This window comes from Mus caroli, unplaced genomic scaffold, assembly GCF_978045245.1.
Source record: "Mus caroli unplaced genomic scaffold, Mus_caroli_1 scaffold_4, whole genome shotgun sequence".
Taxonomy (NCBI): domain Eukaryota; kingdom Metazoa; phylum Chordata; class Mammalia; order Rodentia; family Muridae; genus Mus; species Mus caroli.
This window is the reverse complement of record NW_028227259.1, coordinates 145,169,863-145,192,591: the sequence shown is the minus strand read 5'-3', so window position 1 is coordinate 145,192,591 and position 22,729 is coordinate 145,169,863. Positions and strand designations below refer to the sequence as shown.

At 55.4% G+C, this 22,729-nt stretch overlaps 1 protein-coding gene across 2 annotated transcripts in view; it reads left to right on the top strand.

Moving 5' to 3' along the window:
- The window catches only part of Ttyh3 (tweety family member 3), a 28,287-nt gene extending 5,764 nt beyond the window's left edge, over positions 1-22,523 (top strand). The window contains exons 2-15 of one of the 2 annotated variants that reach the window (XM_029477769.2): positions 7,022-7,191; positions 7,515-7,626; positions 7,738-7,958; positions 8,296-8,391; positions 9,485-9,557; positions 9,780-9,855; positions 10,877-10,932; positions 11,534-11,626; positions 13,340-13,432; positions 13,626-13,762; positions 15,896-16,069; positions 16,687-16,762; positions 17,967-18,067; positions 19,582-22,523. In XM_029477769.2, the coding sequence (XP_029333629.1) occupies positions 7,022-7,191; positions 7,515-7,626; positions 7,738-7,958; positions 8,296-8,391; positions 9,485-9,557; positions 9,780-9,855; positions 10,877-10,932; positions 11,534-11,626; positions 13,340-13,432; positions 13,626-13,762; positions 15,896-16,069; positions 16,687-16,762; positions 17,967-18,047 (1,458 nt within the window). In that variant the 3' untranslated portion in view covers positions 18,048-18,067; positions 19,582-22,523. The remainder of the gene's footprint in view (positions 1-7,021; positions 7,192-7,514; positions 7,627-7,737; positions 7,959-8,295; positions 8,392-9,484; positions 9,558-9,779; positions 9,856-10,876; positions 10,933-11,533; positions 11,627-13,339; positions 13,433-13,625; positions 13,763-15,895; positions 16,070-16,686; positions 16,763-17,966; positions 18,068-19,581) is intronic. The other variant, XM_021163610.2, reaches the window with a different exon arrangement.
- Positions 22,524-22,729: the final 206 nt, after the last annotated feature.

The following is a 22,729-nucleotide window of genomic DNA, read 5'->3' as shown; positions in this document are numbered from 1 at the left end:
GAGATGGCTCAATGAAACACTTGGTGTACAGCCTGAAGACTTGAATTCAGACCCCAGGTCCCTCATAAAGGGGAAGGAAAGGCCAGCCTCACAAGGTTGCCCTCCAACTGCCACAGTGTACAGTGGCATCCATGGCTACACACACCCACACAATGAATTTAAATATAGTGATAACACTAAAACAACAAATCGTGTTTTGTAGCTTATTGACTTGGTAGCGCATTTGCCTAGCCCGTAACAAAGTTCAATCAAAACCAGGGCAGTGGTGCACACCTGTAATCCGGGCACTTAGAGGTAGAGGCAGTGGGTTGGGAAGCCGAGGCTACCCTCCCCTACATAGGAAGTTTGAGGCTAACCGGGGCTATGTGTGACCCTGTCTACCGACAAACACAAAAATCAAATCCAAAGGTTCCTGGGTAGAGGTTGGGGTCAGACTTCCCCAAAGCCATTCTGAGCTTTCTCCAGAGTTGCTGCTCCCCCTGGCTTCCCCCTAGGCTCAAACTCTTTTCTGCCCCCCTGCCCCCCGTTTCCCAAGTAGTATTGGAGTTGGACATTCTTGTCTTCTCGAGGCAGAGGCCCTTGGGATGGACACATGGATTGGGGCTCCTGGCCTCTCTCTGTGGACTCAGCTTTGGAGCCACTGTGGGTTCCCCTGCCTGCCTGCACCCCTCCCCTCCCCCACAGGCAATTCCAGGAAGGCCTAAAAGAGGAACCTTGCCATGGGGCCAGGGCCTTGGGGTCGGGGAGATGGGAAGTACCTTACATGGTCACTGAGGGATTGGACATGTGACCATGTAGGCCAGACCATACTGAATTTGAAGTCCCTTGTATAGCTCTGTCAAACTGGGGTGCACATATCTATTAGTGGTTTCTGATGTCCTTGGTCCAGGTTGGGTGGCTGCTGTAGCCCAGAACAGAGAAGCTCTGATGGGCATCTTGAGAACTGTGTCACAGGGCTGGGAGCCACTTGCCCTGCTGGAGATGGGGGCACAGGAACACTTTCCTGAGGGTTCCCTGAGCTGAGGTTCAGGGAGAGGCCTGTCAGCATATCTGACAGTGGATGCTTCTAGAATGAGGCCCAAGGGACACTAGTGTATGACTGCATAGCTCTGGGTACTTCAACTTAAAATCTCAGGGTGAGAGAACAGCGGTAGTAAGTTGGGCGCCCATTCCCCCCTCCCCCCTGCTCCACATAGCAGCCATCAACTGACTCCGCTCTCTCGGCCCTGCCACGAACTCACTGTCATGGAATTTGTGAAACCCAAGCCTGGCCCGATGGAAAATCTGTTTTTAATTTCTGGCCAGCATCGCTGGTTCCTCAGCCCAGTGTGTTGGGGGTGGGGGGCCCATGGTCATGCAGCCAGCTCAGCACCCTGGCAGCCCATCAGGGACAGTGGGTGGAGGACCCTGGGCCCCCACCATGGGGTTGAGAGTGGGCTTCTTGGCCAGCACTGGATGTCTGAGGCACAGATGGGTTGACTCCACTTAGTAGTCTGGGACCCCCAAACCTCAGCCTCAGGGAGTCTGGTCTGTGGCTCATACATGCTGAGCCAGCTGTATGCATGCCCTGCTACTTGTGTGTCCCTCGTGATCCCTGGGCATGGGCTCAGCCTGGTGGGCCCTCCCCTTTCCTCACTCTAGTCCAAGATGGAAAGGGAGTCTTAGCCTGACCCAGCCAGCCTTCTGGATAATAACCCCCTCCCCCCAACTTCATATTTTATCTCTTTCCTCTGGCAGATATAGGGTTACCATTGAAGCTTTCTGTACATAGAAGAGGTTACCATTTCCCTGCCTTCTGTCCATGTCCATTCCTGTTCCCTGACCCCTTCCTGGGCTCTATGTCACAGGGCCGTCCGTCGTTGAGCCCTGGCTCTCCTAGGGTACCCAGCCAGGAGCCCATGACCTCACAGTGGTAGTGTACATGGCCCACTTCTACTTCCTGTTTCCCATGGCCACTGAACTGTGCTGTTGGGGTCTTTAGAGCCCTCTGGTGGCCCAGGAGGAATGCACTCTGGGCCTACCTACATCCTTAGTCCACTCTGGTGACTTATCCCTACTCCAGGCAGACAGATGGGACCCTGGGGGCTCATCTCTATCCGGGAAGGATATGGCTTTATGCCCCCTCTAGATGACTGTCCAGTTGCTTCCACAGTGGTGGGCTCCGAGCCTCAACAGTGCTGTGTTAGCAGTCGTATGCCAACTTGACACACAAACTAGAGGTATCTGAAAGGAGGGGACCTAGATTGAGGAAATGCCTCCCTAAGCTCTGCCTCCCTAAGCTCTGTTTTTTTAATTATTGATAGGGGAGGGCCCAATCCATTGTGGGCAGTTCCATCCCTAGGCTGGTGGTCCTGGGTTCTCTAGGAAAGCAGGCTGAGCAAGCCATGGGAAGCAAGACAGTAAGCATGGCCTCTGCATCGGCTCCTGCCCCCCAGGTTCCGGCCCTGCTTGAGCTCCTGTCCTGACTTCCTCCAAAGAAGGTCTATGATCTGGAAATATTCACTGAATAAACCCTTTCCTCCCCAGCTTGCTTTTTAGTCATGGGTGTCTCGTCACTGCGATAGAAGCCCTAACTTGAGATGGATCCCACCCGGAGGTTTGCTCCTGGCCTTTTACATGTATGAGAGGTGCATATGTAACAGGTCTCAGGAGTATTGCATCTGAGGGTGCTGAGAGAGTCACAGTAGGGGACTACTGGGAGCTGGGGACGGTGCTGCCTCCTGCCCACCTTTGCTGGGAGCCTGGTTCCTGCAGCCCACACTGAGGCCAGTAGCCCAGGACAGGGATGGGTGCCCGCCCCACCCAACTGAGCTTCTGGATCACGTTTACCGAAGACGGAAAGTTCCATGTGGTCAGAGCCGAGCTGCTGAGTGGCTTTTCCTAGTCTCATTCTAGGTGGCCTGTGGGCGGTGGTGACTGCCCTGTCAGTGAGTCCATTGGCCTAGTGCCCCCATGGACGCGTGTCCTCTGGGCTCTGGCCTCAAGGACTCGGGAAGAATGTCAGGCTGTCTCAGCCAGCCGTCCCACAGGGCCTCCGAGTGTCTAAGCTGATCAGCTTCCCCTAAGTGTAAACCGGAGGGTGCCATCTCGTCCATTCCTGGGGCTCAGTTTCAGCTGGCTGTCCCTGGCCTCGGGGACTGACTGAGCTTTATGACAGCTGGCCCCATCTGGAGGGAATAAGGTCGTGCTGGAAAGTTCCCCCAGGCTTCTTGTGATTTGAGGGAGGGGTTCTCAGTTCATTCCTGCTGTGGTTGAGCACATTCTCTGGGCCCAGGTCCTGGGTAGATTAGAGGATAGTCTCTCCAGAGCTTGCAGTACAAAGGCAGCAGCATCCCGTCCGTCCCCTGCGTGAGCCTGGCATCATGTCCTAGTATCCCACTGGTAATAGCAAGCTGACCCCTAGACACAGGGGTGGAAATGTGCTCAGAAGGAGTTTCCTAGAATCGGCCAGACCAGGATGGGAGAGGAGAGCAGGTGTGGACACTTGGCTGCCCTGAGAGTAAGGAGGATAGAGAATGCCAGGCACCTGGTGTGACTGTCACTACCTTTTTTTGACTAGCTTTGAGATTTTTAGGTGACACTCTTTCTTTGAGCCCCAGGGTACTAGTTTTTTTTTCCTTGGGGGGGGGGGTGGCCATAGGATTTTTTTTTTTTTTGAGACAGGGTTTCTCTGTGTAGCCCTAGCTGTCCTGGAACTCACTTTGTAGACCAGGCTGGCCTCGAACTCAGAAATCCACCTGCCTCTGCCTCCCGAGTGCTGGGATTAAAGGAGTGTGCCACCACTGCCCTCTACCATGGGGTTTCTTAAGGCCTCTCTCCTCTCTCTTCCCTACCCCCCCCTCAACATTTTCCTTAGACATGATCTCACTGTGTAGGACAGCCTCGAACTCAGAGATCTGCCCACCTCTGCTTCCCCCACCGCCCCCAGTGCTGGGGTTAAAGGTGTGTGCCACCATCCCATAAGAGCATAGGCGCCCTGGGACCCACAATGCCACACCTATTGATACTTAGTATGTGTGGGTACAACTGTGAGCAGATGTATGAACACAGACTTGAATGTAGACAAGGGTACGTGCTTCCCCTGACTGTAAACCCCAGTTATTCGACATCCCCACACCCCTCTGAAGGCAGGTAGCTTTCCTAGGGCTCTCCACAAAGGTAGCCGTCAAAGCCCGTGTATCCGCCAGCTTGTGTATTTTCCCAGGGCCCCTCCCCCAGCGATGCTGACTCCGGTTCAGACATTGACCTTGTCTGTTCTTTTTTTTTTTTTTTAATGTTTAGTACAGTTTTTTAATCATAAGAAGCTTCTTTTTTTTAAAGATTTATTTATTTTTATTATATATAAGTACACTGTAGCTGTCTTCAGACACTCCAGAAGAGGGAGTCAGATCTCATTACGGATGGTTGTGAGCCACCATGTGGTTGCTGGGATTTGAACTTCGGACCTTCGGAAGAGCAGTCGGGTGCTCTTACCCACTGAGCCATCTCACCAGCCCCGACCTTGTCTGTTCTTTGCCTGCAGATTGGCTAACATCTCTGCCCATCTTTTCTACTTATGTGTGTGCACGTGCGTATGTGTGTGTGCACTCACGTACATGCCATAGAGTGCATGTGGAGGTCAGAGATCAACATGCAGGAGTTGGTTCCTTCCACAGTGTGGGTCCCGGGGATTGAACTCAGGTCTTCAGACTTGATGGCGAGAGCCTGTAGCTGCTGGGCCATCTCACAGACCAGTGTGTTCATCTATCCAGGGCCCCTCTCACTCCCTTCTGTAAATACCAATATCACCTCCCTGCGCAAAGGCTGTCATCTGCTGGGGCCCAGTAAGTCCCTGTCATCTTGTGGCATTTTGTAAGCATCCCTCTGCAACACAGTAGTACCATTTGTGAACAGGATTCTCACCCCCTACTCCCAGATCCTGTCGTGGGACATACCTTACAAAACATGTCTTCTCTTCTAACAAATGGGAGGATGTGGTCCAAGCCTGGTGCCTGCTGTGTTTCTAGGATTTATCTATCCCCAGTTCCCTTCCTGTGAAGAGGTGTACGTTCTAGAACTAGGGCCAAAATGGGGCTTGTTAACACGGGGAGTCCTAGAGTGGCACCCAGGGAGAGAGTGGTCAGTTGCTCTCACAGGTCTATACAGCCCTCTGCCTCTAACGTGTGAGGAGACCTACATAGGATTGGTACCTGTTCTCCATGTCTAGGCATGAGCAGGCTGACAGCAGATCCAGAGGGAATCTAGGGGATGGGGTAGTTCAAGCATGCTGGTGCTTACTGATGGCCACTGTGCAGGGCCTTGTCTATGTCCAGGCCCTATGACTGGAAGGTCCTAGATTCTGTCTCCATTGCCTGCTTCAAGCTGGCCTGCTCCTGTCCCCACCTGTCTGTGTACTCCTGGGTCAGCTCTCCTGGGCTTTGGAGGACTTTCTGATGTAAGCAGTCAGGCTCACAAGATGGCTCTGGCACACCCCCACTGTACTGTTTCCCCTCTGTGCAAGGATAGTGGACCTTTATATTATACCCTGCAAACATAGCAAGATACCTAGCTCCAGTGTCTTGCTGCATCCAAACTGTAGGTAGTTACAGGGTACAGTGTAGAGGGACAAGGTGAAGCTGGTGGGGGATGGGGTTATGCATGGCATCCTGGTAGAGCTCTGGCCTTCGCTTGAGGGTTTTTTTTTCTGCACTGTGCCACAAGCCCCTTAGCCTTCAGGGCAGCATCGTGGCTTTAGATCCCAGAACCCTGGTTCTTGGTCCACATTAACTGAACGTGCAGGAAGCACCTTCATATCCAGATGGAAAGCGCGGAGGCCTGTCTCCAGGTGTAGGAGCCAGCTGGCTTCTGGGAGGGCAGGGAGCGCCATCCTTTCGCTGCCTGGCAACTGTCTCCTGGGAAATGGCCCGTGGGGTTGCCAGGGCTGTTGATGGAACAGCCTGTGGTCCCCAGGGAGCTGGGCAGAGTGGTTGTGCCTCCATAGCTCCTCTGACTGGCTCCAAGGAGGGCACACTTGTCCAAGGGCCATCAGCAATCCCTCTCTGACTGGGGAGGATGAGGAGAGGGGGGTGAGTCCAGGAGAGGCTCAGAGTCACGGAGCCTGGGGACAGTCTGGGTAGGGTCAGAAAAAGTAACCATTTAGCATCTCTTGGCTGCCCCAGTTGCCCTGTACTTGATGTTCAACACCACTGTTTCCGAACCCTGCACAGGAAGTGAGCTGAGAGCACACTTCCTGTTTACTGGCCTGTCCTTCCTGTCGACTTCTCTAACGTGTGTGTGTGTGTGTGTGTGTGTGTGTGTGTGTGTGTGTGTGTAGGGGAGGAAACATTGCATGATGCACATCTGGAGGTGAGAGTACTTCCCGACTCAGGGGTGCTCTCTCCTTCCACCACGAGGGTCCCGGGATTGAACTCAGGGTGTCTTGGAACAAGCACCTTTATCTATTAAGCTGTCTCACAGACCCAGATTTTTTGTTGTTGTTGTTTTTAAAATAAGATTTATTTTTATGTTATATGCATGGGTGTTTGTCTGCATGTCTGTGTACCATATGCATGCTTCATATCCCCAGAGGCCAGTAGAGGGTGTCAGATTGCCTCCTGAGTGTTGTCTCAGACAGTTGTTAGCTGCCACGTGGTTGCTTTGTTGAACCCTTGTCCCTTGGAAGAGCATCTAGTGCTCTTAACCATTGAGCCATCTCTGCAGTCCTAGCTTTCTTTTTTTGTTTGTTTGGTTGGTTTTGGAAGAGTTCCGCTCCTTATTCCATAACTTTGAACTTACTATGTAGCTCAGACTGAATATCAACTCAAAGGAACTCTCCTGCTTCAGCCTCCGGGGTGCCGGGATTACAGCCATGTGCCACCTGACACGACACAGGGCTTCTGAAGTTTCTTTATTGGGGAAAGTGTCTGACTATGCAGACTAAAATGTGCAGAGCCACTGGGAAGAGGGGCTGACATGGGACTGTGTGTGCCCCAGCCCCATACATACTCCAGCATGCCTTTTGCATCTACCTGCCCGCTCTCAGGCGTTGCTGCTGCTGGGGGCCGCTGCCCTGGCCTGCCTGGCCCTAGACCTCCTCTTCCTGCTCTTCTATTCCTTCTGGCTGTGCTGCCGGCGGAGGAAGACAGACGAGCACCTTGACGCAGACTGCTGCTGCACCGCCTGGTGCGTCATCATCGCCACACTGGTCTGCAGGTAAGCTGGAGAGGGCTGGATCAGGCCTGAGATTTGTTCCAGAGGGAGGGGGCTGGAGAGCCCTACGAAAGGGGGGGAGGCTGGAGGGCCTACATGGAGGCAGGGTGGAGGCGTGGTTAGAGAGACTAGAGGATGAGGGGGTCTGAGCAGGGTGAGAAGATAGGTGGGACCTAGGGCTTGGAGGACAGGATAGGGCCAGAAAAGAAGCAGAGCCAATAAAACTGTAAGGGTAGGACGTGGGGTAGGGGTAAGGAGATTGGGGGCCATCAACACCAGGCCTGCTTGACTACAAGCTCTGCATCCAATGGTTCTGCCTTCCCTAGCGCGGGCATCGCAGTGGGATTCTACGGCAACGGCGAGACCAGCGATGGCGTTCATCGAGCCACCTACTCACTACGCCATGCTAACCGCACAGTGGCAGGGGTCCAGGACCGCGTGAGTAGCTGGCTGGGGAGAGTCCTGTGTGTTCTAGAACCTTCTGTGTGCATCTGGTAGTGCAGGTGACCGCTCTGCACCTGGCTCTGACTTATATTGCTCTTCTTAAAGGTGTGGGACACGGCTGCAGCCCTGAACCGCACAGCGGAGCCCAACCTGCAGAGCCTGGAGAGGCAGCTGGCTGGGCGGCAGGAGCCACTGAGGGCTGTGCAGCGGCTGCAGACCCTGCTGGGGACCCTGCTGGGCTACACCGCTGCCATCCCCTTTTGGAGGAACCCTGGAGTGTCGCTGGAGGCGCTAGCTGAACAGGTTGACCTCTATGACTGGTACAGGTGCGCCAAGCTTCTCTCCCACCTTCCTGCCAGGGTCCACCCTACCTGGAGAGCATCGTCCTTCTGGGGCTACTTTCTGCCTAGTCTCTGAGGCCTTATAAGTTGCCAGTCATAGCAAGAATCTTCCTGGGAGGAGGTGCTGTCTTCTTCAAGGACTGACATTAAGTCCGTCTTGGTCGTATACACCTGTAATCCAAACACTGGGGAGGCTGAGGCGAAGGGGTTGGGAGTACCAGGCCAGCCTGGGCTAAATAGCAAGACCCTGCCAAAAAAGTCCCAGGCTATTTACCCCACTCACCTGTATTTGTGCCTGACTTAGGCCTGTGTGTGTCTACAGGTGGCTGGGGTACCTGGGCCTGCTCTTGCTTGATGTTATCATCTGCCTCCTGGTGCTGGTGGGCCTCATCCGAAGCTCCAAGGGTATCTTGGTTGGGTGAGTCAGAGTGGGGGTGGGCTCCTGTGGGTCCAGGGATAGAGGGATGGGGTGATGGGATGAGGTAACGTAGCCTGTCTCCTCCCCGACAGTGAGACTCATGGGGCTCAGGCCACGAGCATCTCCCTAAGCGCAGCCTTCCCCTCCCTGAAATGAGCCACTTTCCAGTTTATGGTCATGAGCCAGATGTGCGCCTCCCTGTGAGTCTACACAGGGCAACTTATAAGCCACCTGGCCAGGTCTCAGCTGGGTTCCAGCCCAGCTCTGCTATTTACCATGTCAGCCACCTTGAACAAGTGACCCACTGGCGCCAAACCCATCACCTCTGAAAGAAGGATAACAGCTTACCAATGGGAAGGCTGCAAGGTGATGTCACGGTTCCACCTGAACAGTCAGTCACCTCTCAGTCACTATGTGGATCTGGCACTGCTGAGCCCCCGAGAATCCTCCAGCCCCTGCCAGTGGCACCTACCTGCTTCACAACGATAGTGGCGCTGAAGCTGAGGGTCAGGCTGATAACGCTTAGGCAGAAAGCAAACTCAGGGTCAGGCCATTCTTCAATGTGTGATGCACTCACAGTGCTCCAGGAGAGGGGACAGAGGCCCACAGAGTAAAGGATGCTTTGACACTAGAGAAGGAAGTGCGTGTGAGCTTGCAGGCCTGCAGTTGGGGGGTATGGAGAAGAGCAGAGAGGCCCATGGAGGCTGGAGCAGGCCTGACGGAGGGAGGGAGGGAGGGAGGGAGGACGCAGCCGTGCAGACTAACTGGTGCTGTTGGCGTAGCTGTGGGGCTTGCTGTGATCATGGTTTCTTATAAATAGGATGTACCTGTGGTGTCCCTGGGTCTTCTAGCCAAGCCCAGGCTGCTCATTTGTCCCCAGGTATGGGTTGAGTCCCATCTCAGCCAGGAGGAACATTTGTCCTGGTCCTGGGCCTTGAGTGGCTCCGAGGCCAGGCCATAGGAGAGCTTACTGGCGTCCTGTGTGACAGACCTCTCAGGCCCAGGCTCTGGGGGCCTGGCACTCTCTACTGCAGCTGTGTGTGTGTGTGGCATGTCTCCTATTCCCAGCCTGACAGGCCTTCTTTGTCCCAAGGGTCTGCTTGCTGGGTGTCTTGGCCCTGGTGATCAGCTGGGGTGCGCTCGGCTTGGAACTGGCTGTGTCTGTGGTGAGTGGCAGGGGCCCAGGAACTGCCATCTGATAGGCTTTAGTGGGGAGGAGGAAGCCATACATGTAGAAGTGCTCATCTCGCCCTGGTCACACAAATCCATGTTTCCTGCATTGCACTCTGTCCCCTGAACAAAGGTCACACCCTGGGGAGTGGACTGTCCCTGAGAACTCTAGGTGGCCCACCTTGGTCACCAGCCCCTTCTTGCCTTACTCGCCTCAGGGCTCCAGCGACTTCTGCGTAGACCCTGACACCTTTGTGACCAAGATGGTGGAGGAGCACTCAGTACTGAGTGGGGGTGAGTCTGTGGCTGTGCGTGGGACTGAAATGACCCGGGACAGACAATGAGGTGGAAAAGGCTGAGCAGCTCTTGCCCTCACAGGCCTTTGACCTCAGGGAGGCAAGGTGCAGACCTTGTAGGCAGCCAAGGGGAGACACACTTGCTAAACAGGAGGCTGCATCTCTAGTGGATGGCTGAGACAGAAGCCCCTGCTGTGTTTGTGAAGCAGCTAATTGGGAACAGAGAGGGTGGGAAGCCGGAAGGTTGAGCCATAGTTGGGAGTATGGGCTTTCTTGTAGTGGGGAAGAAAGGGATGGGCCCAAGATGTGATACGGTATCCTTGTAAGCGCATCCTGAGATTGGACCCAGCACACACTGGAACCCCAGTATTCAGGAGGTGATAGCAGTAGGATCTTGGGTTCTAAGTTCAACCTTGATGTGACTGTCTCAAAAAACACAAAAGTATAAAATAAACAAACACTTGGCGAGGCTGCTGGCTGACCCGAAGGGTGAAGGAAGGAAGAAGCTGTTGGAGAACCACAGGCCCCAGACAGTGGAGGCTTGAGCAGGTGGAAGTGGGCAGGGATGTCCCCTCAAGGTGGAACCAACAGGACTTCTGACACCCAGCTGCAGGGTCAAGTGAGGAGCCATGGCCCTCCTGCAGCCCCTGCAGCCCTAGAAACCTAATGGGATGCAGACCCTAAGGCTAAGTGCGGCTACTGGGACCCCCCGTTCCACCCAGTGCTTCAGAGCAAGAAGATCCCCCCTCCTCCGAGTGTCCTGCACACTTCAGGGGCCCCGTTCTGAGGACAGGGTCTTGGCTTAGCCTCACGCACATGCAAACACACATGTCTGTGTGTGTGAATGCATGTACATACAAGTATGTGGGAGCACATGCATGCAGACAGGCACCATTGGCAAGCATTGGCACGTGTAGATACCCAGACACAGGCAGGCAGGCTTGAGGACAGCAGGGATGCACGTCGTTGCTTGCAGACACAGACGGGACCTGCGCTCAGCCCCCTCCCTCTCTTCACAGACATTTTGCAATACTACTTGGCTTGCTCGCCCCGTGCCACCAACCCCTTCCAGCAGGTGAGAGCTAGGCTGGTCCTAAGTGTGGGGAGAGGCCCAGCCTCCAAGCCCAATCTGAAGCTGCTAGCCCCTTAGGCTCCATGCAAACCCAGCTTGGGGATGCTAATCCTGTTGCCCCATGCTTGGGACAACCTGTATGATGGGGGATCCTTGGGATGCCTTTCATTCTTTGGGGATTCCCTCAGCAGCCCTGCAGGACAGCGGCTGGCTGACTGGTGAATGTGAACAGATATGGGAGGAGCCCTGGGGGACACTTGTAGAATGTCATCTCTTCAGGGGTCCTAGTGGTGGCATTTGAAGAGTTTGGCAGTCCCAGTTAGCCATATCCTGCACCCCTGTTAACGCTAGTGGGGTGAGGGTACCCTGGCATCTGAAGATACATTTCCAAATGCGTTGGTTTGCTCTCTGAAGTGAACGCAGGCTTTTGTTACCACCTCAGGGGTGTGTATTTTGTCCCTTGTGTGGGTACTTTCAGGGAGAAGGGGTGGAGTCAGACATACCTGGCCCACTTGGGGCCTTGAGGGCTGCCCATGTTGGGAGGGCTCGGGTGTGAGGAGTAGTAGCTGGCAGCCACTGGATTCCACCCTTCTCTGTGGAGCAGAAGCTGTCGGGCAGCCACAAGGCTCTGGTGGAAATGCAAGATGTTGTCGCGGAGCTGCTGAGGAACGTCCCCCGGGAGTACCCCGCCACCAAGGTGAGGGGCTGTGGGCAAGGGTGGCCCTGACTGCTGGGAACCCGAGGGTCTTGCTTGCTCCCCTTCTTTTCACCCTCCCTCTTTTTCCCTGGACATTTCCCACAGATTTATAAAATATTTGAGAGGCTGATAAGTGGCTCAGAATGGAAAGGGTCTCTGCAACCAAGCCTGACAACCTGGGTTCAATCCCAGAGACCCACATGATGGACAGAAAGAAGTGACTCCTACATGCTGTCCTCTGACATTCATACGACTACTGTGGTGTGCTTATACACACCACACACACACACACACACACACACACACACACACCACACATAAGATGTTAATAAGTGTTTTTGTTTTTTTATACCAAAAAGTAATACAAGCTTGGCATCGTGGCATGGCTATAATTATAGGATGCAGGAGGCTGAGACGAGATCTTGAATTCTAGGCTAACCTGGGCTACATGGCCAAACCCCATCTCAAAAAACAAGGCCTGGCTGGGTATTGTGGCACACACCTGACTCTTGGTAAACACTAGGGAAGGATCTGGTCTTCTAGGTCAGTCTCAGCTACATAGAGAGTGACAGTCTAGCCTGGGCTCCAGTGAGATCCTGTTTCTCACTAGCTTGGTGGTAAAGTGCTTGTCAGGCCCTGGATTCCATCCCAGCCCTGCAAAAAGGAAAGGTTTCCTTCCAAACTGTGACCCTGTGAGGTTCTGGGCTGGGCCTTTAGCCCACGGTTTGTGGACACAGCTCAGTCTGTCACACCAGGGCCTTTCTGTTTTCCTAGCACGGAATCCCAGATCATAGGGAGCCTTTACTAATGTTCTGCAGCCGGGTGAGGTAGCACGTTCCTTTAGTGCCAGCACTTCAGAGGCAGGATCAGGTGGATCTTTGTGAGTTCGAGAACAGCCAGGTGGGCCACATAGTGAGACCCTATCTTTAACAACAACACAAAGGAAGGAAAAGCCATGCTGTGCAGCAACCCTCCTGCCTGTGCTTCAGGAGTGCTGGGCTTGCAGGGTTGTCCTCCACAACCAGCCTAAAATAGGACTTTTGTAAAATTGATTTTTAATTTTATTTTATGTGCATGGGTGTTTTGCCTGTGTGTGTGTGTGTGTGTGTGTGTGTGTACACCATTTGTGTACTTGGTTCCTGTACAGGCCAAAGGACATCAGATTCCCTGGAACTAGAATCACAGACAGTTATGAGGTACCATGTAGGTGCTGGAAATCCAACCTGAGCCCTCCAAAGGGCAGCCAGTGCTCTTAACTATTGAGCCATTTCTTCTGCCTCCTAAAATAAGATTTTTAAGAGAATGGCCCAGTCAGTGACACATAGTGAGTGAGTTTCTCCCGTGTCAATGAGGGAAATCTAGCCAGGTCTGTAGTATGCACCTCTAATCCCGGCACTGAAGAGGCTGAGGCAGGAGGATAATGAGTTTGAAACCATTTATAGTAGAGCAAGACTCTTGATAAAATTAATTAAATCTGTCTTCTTAGCAGTGACCACATTGGACAGCTATCTGTAGGTTTCCTGGTCCCTCTGTTTCCAAGGCTCAGAACCCAGACTTGCATTTCTGAAAGCCCTACTGAGGCTGTACAGGGACAGGTTCAGGAGGCGGGTTCCTAGTCCTGAGATGGAAGGACACAGGAGGTCCCATGGCTCCTTGGGGGTCTCAGTCACTATGCTAACACCAAGCAAGTGCTCTATGAATTCTCTGCCCCAGGATCCCTTGCTCCGAGTCCAGGAGGTGCTAAATGGCACGGAAGTGAATCTCCAGCACCTCACTGCCCTGGTGGACTGCCGCAGCTTGCACCTGGTAAAGCCACTGGGCAGCTGGGGGCGGGGCAGAGGGGAGCCCCCAGAAAGAGATGGGTGGTCCTTGGGATGCTGGGGGGGTCTTTTACCCCGCCTCATGTAAGGGACATCCAGTGTGGCCTAGCAAGTTGGTCTCACTGCCTGTCCCCATTTCTCTCCCTGTCCCCTCTTTTGTGTCTCTTCTTCCTGCTCAGGACTACGTGCAGGCTCTGACAGGCTTCTGTTATGATGGTGTGGAGGGCCTCATCTACCTGGCCCTCTTCTCCTTTGTCACAGCCCTCATGTTCAGCTCCATCGTCTGCAGCATCCCACACACCTGGCAGCAGAAGAGGTAAGGTTTATCCCGGGGCCTGGGGCCTGGAGGTGAGAGGCATGAACTTCCTCACCTCCGAATACTTTCCAGGCCTCTGAAGCGCGTTGGGGGCCGCCTGCAGTTAGGTGACCCTGTGGTGATGGTAGCAATGATGGAGGCAGGTGTCCATCCAGTGAAGGCAAGGATGGAGCCAGCCTCTCCTGCCCCCTGGTGTTTATGCCCTACACCCTGAAGGCCGCGTCTTCTACAATCCCAGGGACAGATGTGCACAGCTGTGGTGACAAGGGCTTGGCTTTTGCCGTAGGAAGTTCAGGTGGCCGTATCCTGCTGGTGACCCAGATGGGGAGCCTGTGTCTTTAAAGTCAGGAGTCCTCATGACCCCCGGCCTCCTTCTCCTCAGTGCAGGACTAGGTTGAGGAGACATGGAGAGCCAGGCTTCCTTCCTTGACACATCTCCCAGACCTCTCCTCTCCCTCCACTGGGGCCATGGTGCTGTTTGTGGTCCAGCTCAGGTAACAGATATGACAGCTCAGACTTGTCCCCTGTGCCCGTGTTGTTGTTCTGTTCCTTTCCTTTGATGGTGGTAGAATTAGTGATGGCGCGGAGGGTTGTGATGGCCAGATGTGGTGGTGCACAACTTTAATCCCAGCACTCGGGAGGCAGAGGCAGGCGGATTTCTGAGTTCGAGGCCAGCCTGGTCTACAGAGTGAGTTCCAGGACAGCCAGGGCTACACAGAGAAACCCTGTCTCAAAAAAAACAAGCAAACAAACAAACAACCCAAATGGAAGAACAAAATAGAGGGTGGTGATGGTGGTGAGGAGGGGGTGGATGCTCGCGGTAGCGATTACGAGGATGATCTTTGAGGTGGGGCTGGGGATGAATGCAGAAGTCATGATGACAGCGCCACTGCTGCTCATGAAATGTGGGTGGTCTCCATCAGGGCAGTAACGGCAGTAATGATTCGGATGGAGGCAGAGGGGACGTGCTGGTGATTGTGCTATGGCCATGGTAGCAGTATTGATAACAGCCTGATGACGGTGGTGGTGGTGGTGGTGATGAAGAAAGTGGTGGTCATAGTGACAACGGGGATAGTGAGTGGTGATTCTGGTGGTAGTAATGGTTGCAGTTGTTGTGATGCGACTCTAGTTATGGTGGAGATGCTGGGGACTGTGGCGCACATCATGGTAACTGATAGTGAGGATGGGGGTGGTTGTGACAGTGATGACCATGGTGATTCAGGGGACGGTGGAGGAGATGGTGGTGCTGATGGTACAAGTCATGATGCTGGCGATGGTGGGGATTAGTGATTCTAGCAGTAGTGATGGTGGCAGTCATGTGACAGTGTTAGGTAGCAGTGATGACGATGATGGCAATGGTGAAGTACATGGAGCCTGTAGGAGAGTGGCTGAGAGCCTCAGAATTCCATGTTTGTGTTCAGGTCCTGACTCTACCCTTGCTTACTGTGTGGCTGAACAGGTTACCGTATTGCTCTTGTAAAAGCAACCTATAAGAGCACACATGGTATGGAGCTGGAGTGATGACTCAGGGTGAAGAATGCAGGCTGCCTCTTGCAGAGAACCCATGTTTAGTTCTAAGCACCCATGCTGGTCAGCTAACAATTACTTGAACTCTGGCTCCAGGAGAGCCAACGCCCTCTACTGGTCTCCACAAGCACCTGCACTCATTTGCACAGACTCCCTCCCCATACAAGTGCACAGAATTAAAAGTAAAAAGTTACTCTCTTTTTAAAGGGGGGCCAGGTGAGATCTGTGTGAGGGTCGTGCCTGGCACGGCTGTGATCATGCCAGCAGCTCGTCTGTCCCACCTCTTGAGTGCTTCCCACCCAGTGGCTCAGCCTTGCATGCCCTGTGGATCAGCAAAGCACAGCAGTTCACCAGAAAAACATGAGTCTAGCCCATAGCCATGAACAAGGAGCAGAGGGTGGAAAGCCATAGGGGAGCAGAGCAAGTCACCTCAGGCCACCAAAGGTTGAGGACAGGCGCTGCAAAACCAAGAGACCATCCTAGCCCAAGCTAAGGTGCCATGCTGGCTGCGATCTCAGAGGACAAAGATGACCATCCCATAACCGTACCTGCCGTGAGTCAGTGCCGCAGACCAAGGACACTGAGCCTGTCTGTCGCCCCCTGCAGAGGTCCAGATGACGATGGGGAAGAAGAGACTGCGCCAGGGCCGCGGCAGGCGCATGACAGCCTTTACCGAGTGCACATGCCCAGTTTGTACAGCTGCGGAAGCAGCTACGGCAGCGAAGCCAGCATCCCAGCCGCTGCCCACACCGTCAGCAATGCCCCGGTCACCGAGTACATGTGAGTTGTTCAGGTCGGGGACCGTGCACAGACTCGGCTGGGGAGCCTGCAGACTGTCAGGCCTAGGGGATGGGGAGGCAGGCATGGGGCTGTATAGTTGCATGAAGGTGCTGGGGGGGTTGTGGGAGGGTGGGGCTTTCATCAAGGCTGGGCAGCCAGGGCTTCAGGTGGATCCAGTCAAAAGCCATGGGGGTGGGACATGGCCAGGTGGAGGGTGTTTTGTCTGCCTTTGTGGTAGGCTAGTAACCTGGTGGGAGGTAGGCTCTGACCGTGCCAGGGAGGCGGGCATGCCCTGAGCACTGTTCTGAGCTTGATACTGTAAAGTTGGCAGAGGGCAGAGCTGGCCAGGCATGGGGCCTGTGTGGCCCCACAGTATTCACACCCGTGATCCCATCACTCAGTAGGTAGAGGCAGGAGGCTCGGGAGGTTAAGGTCGTCCTTGGTAACATAGCAAGTTCAAGGCCAGCCTGGGCTACACGAGACCCTACGTAAACCAAACCCAGTAACAAAAGTAACGCGTACCCACAAAACAGCAACAGAAAGACGGGCCCTTCCCCCGAGTGAGGACCATGTACGCGGCCCTGACTGTTCACGTCTCTCTCTCCGCTTCCACTCAGGAGCCAGAATGCTAATTTCCAGAACCCCCGCTGTGAGAACACCCCCCTCATTGGGCGCGAGTCCCCACCGCCCTCAGTAAGTCTCAGGGCAGGAGGGTGGATGGGGAGGCTTGGGCTTGAGGGCTCTGCCTACCTGCCGCCATAGTACCCTGGTCTGGCTCTCACAGGCTGCCTGAGCTCTTGAGAAAGCTGTGGGCCTGCAATGCCAGGGCCTAAATAAATGGGGCTGGGTGGGTCCTGCCAGCTTTGGCATCCCTAAGGAGGCTGGGGTCAGTGTGGACCTCTGGGTCCTGCTACCCAGCAGGTCAGCAGTTCTTTCTTGAGATGAACAGGCAGCCAGCAGGGCCCCAGCACTCTCTTCCCACCTTTCCCCTGGACTTCAAAAATGCCTTGATTTGGCAGCTTCACCATTAAAGCCAGCCTTGCCTCCTCCCTTTCTCCCTCCCTCCTCCTCTTTTCCCCCTCCTCTTCTTCCTTCCCCCTCCTCTTCTTCCCTCATCCTCTCACATTCTTCTTCTCTCCTCTTTTTCTCACCCCCCTCCTCTCCCCCTTCTTTTATACTCCTCCCTTCTCCTCCTCTCACCCTCCTCCTCCCTCCTCCTCTCACCCCCCTCCTCCCTCCTCCTCTCACCCTCCTCCCTCCTGCTCTTCTCAACCACCTCCTCCTTCCTCTCCCTCCCTTCTCCTCCTCTCACCCTCCTCCTTTCTTCTCCCTCTCCCTCCTCCCCTCACCCTCCTCCTGTCTCTGGTCTGCCTTTCCCTTCCTTGCATTGTTCTCCTTCCTCCTGCATTTTCTCTTTCCCTTCCTCCTTCCTTCCTTCTTCCCCTTTTCCCCACCTACCTTCCTTTCTCCCCCTAATCCACCCATGTCTCAGCCCCAGGCTGTTGTAGCCCAGGCCTGATGTCCTTTCCAAGCCCCCGGAGTGAGATGTAGATAGAAGGATCAGGGTGGATTTGGTGCCAAAATAGAAGGTGCTGTTGGAAAGGTGGGGCGCCCCTGAAGGCTGGGCTGTGAGGACGGGACCTCAGAAGCTAAAGGCCGCCTTGCTTTAGGAACACCCACCGTGTGTCAGTCACATCGCCCAATGTCCCCTAGCACAGGGCGGGGCTGGGATGCCCAGGACTTGGACCAGGGACTGTCAGGCCTCTGTGTCACATTCGACTGCCCTCACCCCTGGCCCCCTGGTCTCATGGTCCACTTGGGGCCGGCCACGCCTGGCGTTGAGGACACCCCTCTCTCTCTCTCTCTCCTGCATCCCTCCCACCCTGGGCCCTCCTAGCGCTACCTGGCTGCCTTGGACTCTGGCAGCCATGCAGGCTGGCAATTTAAGCCCATGGACAGCGCCCGAACACTGTGGTAGCTGTACCGTCAGAGTGACAGGTACTGACCCGCCCAGCCCCCATCCCGCACGGCTGTCCGCCTGTACCTCCATGCCTTGCACCCTCTGCTCACCACCGTCCTCCACCCACTCTATGGGGGTCTGGAGGCCTCTGAAGTGGTCCTGAGCCCACTGATGTCACAGGGTACCCCCATTCCAGGCCTGACTCTGTCATCAGCTGCAGGTGGCCCCAGCCCATCTTGTCACTTCCATCCAGGCCACTGTGGGCATCTGACTTTGGATGCAGAGCTGGGTCCCTGGGTATGTGGTCCTGCATGTTGACCCATGCACAGGGTACACACAGGCGTGCTCATACGGGTGTGAACATCTGTCCCCTGTCCCCGTGCCTGCTTGGGCTCCTCCAGGCCTCTCTGGGCTTCCACCTCCCGTCCCATCCCACCAGTTGTCCCATCCCAACCCCCTGTTCCTTATCACCTCTGCATGTCCATGGAATGACATGGCTCTGGGCCCCTGCTCTTCCCACCTCTGCACCATGGCCGCCTCATAGGCCGCTTGCAACCTTAACTTAGAATGTCTCAGGAAAGCACTCAGGACCCTGGGAGGAAGCATTGTCTCTCATCGGGGAGCAGCCTGTGCTCCCTGGGGTGGGGTGGGTGGGGATCCACCTGCCTGGTCTTCCAAGTGCTGGTGACCTTTGTCCCTACCTCAGGCATGCAAACTCTTGCACACTAACTACCTGGCCTTGGTACATGATTGGAGGCGAGTTCCTCTGCAGACAGACAGACAGACAGACACACACACACACACACACACACACACGTATGTGTGCATATGCGTGCACGCGGACACACTGCCCAAACCTTCGAGCCTGTGGTGATGTTAAGGCGGCCAAGATGTATAGGCCACCTACAGAATCAGGCAGTCACCTCTCTCCCGAGTCACATATCCTTTAGTTAGTTTTCCCATCCAAGGGCTGGGGCAGAGTCACTCTAGCCTGAAGGGCCCCCATTTCCTGGGGGTGATGGAGTCGAATGGCAGGGGAGGAGGCTCCAGTGGACTCAGCAGCTGTGGTCTGTGGCCTAGCTTCCTGTGGGCCTGCCCTGGGAGCCCTTGCCCTGACCCCAGCACAGCTCTGAGGCAGAGGTGTAGAGATGGGGTCCATGTGGTCTTCCTGTGCTCAGCGTGTGTGATGCATTCAGAGCCTTTGAGCTGAATTACTGGAGGTGGCAAAGATCTGACTGGAACTCTGAAAGTGGCTTAGCGACAGAAGGGGACTGGGTGTCCTTCACTGGGAAGGGAGCTTGCCTCTGTGGTCCAGCCTCGGCTACAGAGGCTGACCTTTGTACTCTAGGTATCATCACGTCCCTAACCTGTACTCAGTCCTTGGTCCAGCCCTAGGCCAGTGGCCTCTTACCTTAGGATTCCGCCAACCATGCTCTCCCAAGTGTCGGCTGTGGCTCACCCTACCAAGGACCACATCAAAGAGGCTGCTGGCTGCTCAGCCCCCGCCTAGGAACCCACCTGATCCTGCTCCCTCCTTCCCTCTCTCCTCTAGTACACCTCCAGCATGAGAGCCAAATACCTCGCCACGAGCCAGCCTCGCCCCGACTCCAGCGGCAGCGGGCACTAGACCGCGCACCGGCCAGCCATCTGCCCCCACGTGCCAATGCCCCACCCTTCCTATGCCAGCACTGCTGCTTCCGCCCTGCTGGACCTTCCACAAGCCACACCGGGCCAGCCCTAGGCACACCTGAAGGCCCCCCCCCCGCTATACCCACCCCGCAGGAGGCATGGAGGTGCCCAGCATGAGCTCCGGGCCAGCCTGAGAAGTGAGGCTTCTGGGGTGCTCACCTGGACAGATGCTGCCACCAGCAACCTGACCCTGCCTGCCTCCGTCTCCCTTGCCCTTCTGTCCTCTTGGGCTCCCTGAGCCCTGCTCTGTGCCGGGTGCTTCCACCCTGCCTGCGTTCCTTCTACAGGTGACCCTTCATGCTGCCCCTTGCACTCTGGGCGTCCCCCTCCCCCCCAGCTGCAGCAAGCCTTTCCTGGTACTGCCCTAGCCGCCACACTCCTGAGAACCCCATCTCCGTTCACAGGCAGGGGACCCTGTGCCTGGCGCCCACCTGCTCATCACTGAACGGCCCCTTCATACTCTCTGGTCTTTGCAACGTCCGGCGCCTGCCTTCCCTTAGCCACCCGGCTTCCTTGGCTCTTCCTGTTAGTTCTGAGCTGCCTCTAGGGTGGGGCTCTTCCTACACCTCCTCCCCACATGACTCTTCCCTCAGCGCCCAGACAGCCCTCCCCAGACAGCAGGTGCCATGCAGAGCCCAGGTCACTCCCTGGCCTCTCAGTGCTGGCCACCTTCTTGGTGCCAAACCCTCTTTCCCATTCATTCCTGAAGAGTGGCAGCTTCGTCGTCCCCTTTGTTTTTGCACTGACCACACTTGTCATCTCCAGGGCAGTCTGGGACCTAGGCGACGCAGGACACTGCCCACTTTCCTCTCGGTTTCATTCTCACCCAGGCCAAGCGGCAGTGCCCTCTGGAGCCCAGCCTTGGGGGCTGGACCTGTGACGGCTGTGAATGTGCCCCCAGCCTCAGAAGGCGCCCCCTGCTGGGACTAGCCACTAACCTCATTCTCAGCTGCCATGGGCACTCCTGGCTGACCCTGAGCCAGCAAGCGTGACCCTAAGTCTAGCCTGGAGCCAGGGCTAGAGTGGTCATTTCTTTGTGGGGTGCTGCCAGGGAGGGGCCAGACCCACAGGCTACTCAAAGGGCCTAGAGACCCCTCCCCAGGCAGGTGCTGCCCCAGGAGGAGCATGTCCTGGGGACCGGGGACTGAAGTCCGTGTGGTCTCAGCCCCCCCACACACCCAGAACATCGCTTGCCTAAGGTGCTTTTGGCTTTAGTGTGTGATGTTTGCTGTGCTTCTGGGCTGAATTAGCTTCCAAATCAGGACCTGGAGCCTCTACCCTGGCCCAGCCAGCCAGTGTGAGCTCTGGTCTGTGAGATGGGCCTCTACGGGCCAGTGGAGCAGCATGTGGTGGGAGGGGCAAGGCTGGGACCCAGTGGTTTACAGACCTGTGGCCCTCCTGGAGCAACCTGGCAGCTACGGATCCCAGAACCCCTTGGGCTTCAGCTCCTCCAGAGGGGAGAGGCTCCACATTGCTTTCCTTCCCAAAAACCCCTTTCTTTGTGCTGGTGTCTGGGACCAAAAGGAGTGGGCAGAGGACTCGGAGGGCCTAGGGGTCCCAGTCGGGGCATCTGTAGCTCCTAAGCATGACAACATCAGTGCAAGGGACCCTGGCCTTGGCTCCAACTGGCCTGGTGCCAGGAACCTCCAGGGCCAGAGCAGCCCGGCTGCAGCTAGCCTGCCCGCTATGGGTATGTTCCTGGTCTAAGGTCCGGAGGGAGGTTTGGGATCCCCCTGCCTGGGTGCCTGGGTGTGCCCTGGGGCCTCTCAGAAGCACAAATGCTGCCCCCTGGCCGTGAGCAGGCCACAAGGTGAATGTATATAGCATGAGAGGCGGGCACTGCCCGGACGTGGCTGTGAACTTGTGCTGTCTCGGGAGTCCTGACCTTCGTGTGCGTGAGTGCCCCCATCTGTGACATTTCACTCACCGAGGCTGAAGAAAGGAAGCAGGGGACATGAAAAGGGGGTTCTCACCCTGACCCCTGCGGAGGAGACGGCTCCTACCACTGCGGTTGGCTTCATTTCGTTTTCCTGATTTCTGGGGTGCCACTTACCTACTCAATCCCAGTGGTCCACCCCCACATCCCCAGGGAGTGAGCAGTCCAGTGCCAGCTGCCTGTGATTGGTCCCCAGTCCCTATTACCCAAGGGGACCCTACAACTCTGGTGGGTAACAAGGAGGGCTGAGCCACCAAACCAGAGCCCGATCCCTCACCGAGCCAGGAGGAAGGATCTGGCTGCGAAAACTGATAGGACTGGAGGCCCCCACCCCAACCAACACGCTCTGGTTTATGTGAGTAGCAGAAGATCCCGGCCTGGAGCATCCTTCAAGCCCTTCTCCCCGTGCCCACCCCGCCCCCCATATCACTATGCAATTCTTGACCCCAGCTCCAAAGCTTGCCCTACCCGGTCCCAGCTCTGTCCGGCCCAGAAGGTGGCTAGCTGGTGGGCCACAGGTGACCAGGGTCTCTTTGTTTTTTATCACAGCGGTGGTGTGCCGCACCCTTCCTCCTGTATGTGATTTTGTGAGATTTGCCTCCCAGTTCCGGTCCCTCTGCCTGCATCTGCCCCCAGTGGACAATGTCATCTGAATCGAGCCAGCCCCAAGTTCCCCTCCAGCCTCTGTAGGGCCATGGCTGTGTGTTACTGTTGCTGTGCTTTCATTTTTTAAACTGGGTTTGGGGTTTGATTTTTATTTCTGTGGGGAACTTTATTTTTCTTGGCAAAATAACTAAAGTTCTTGTCCATGTAATTTCTGTGGTCTCTATTCAGCTTGGGTTTCATGTTTTAAAATAAACAATTTTAAGAAACAGCTCTCTCTCTCTCATCATGAACACTGTACACGGAGTAGCTCAGGCTAGGGACACAGGGTTGCTGAATGAGATCTGTGGGAGCAGTTGGCTGGGAAGGAACCGTAGAGTGACACTAGTATTCATTTCAACTGAATTGCTCTAGCTGCTGAGTCAGGAAGGGATGAAGGGAGTATAGAAGCCGGGGACCAATCAGAAAGTTC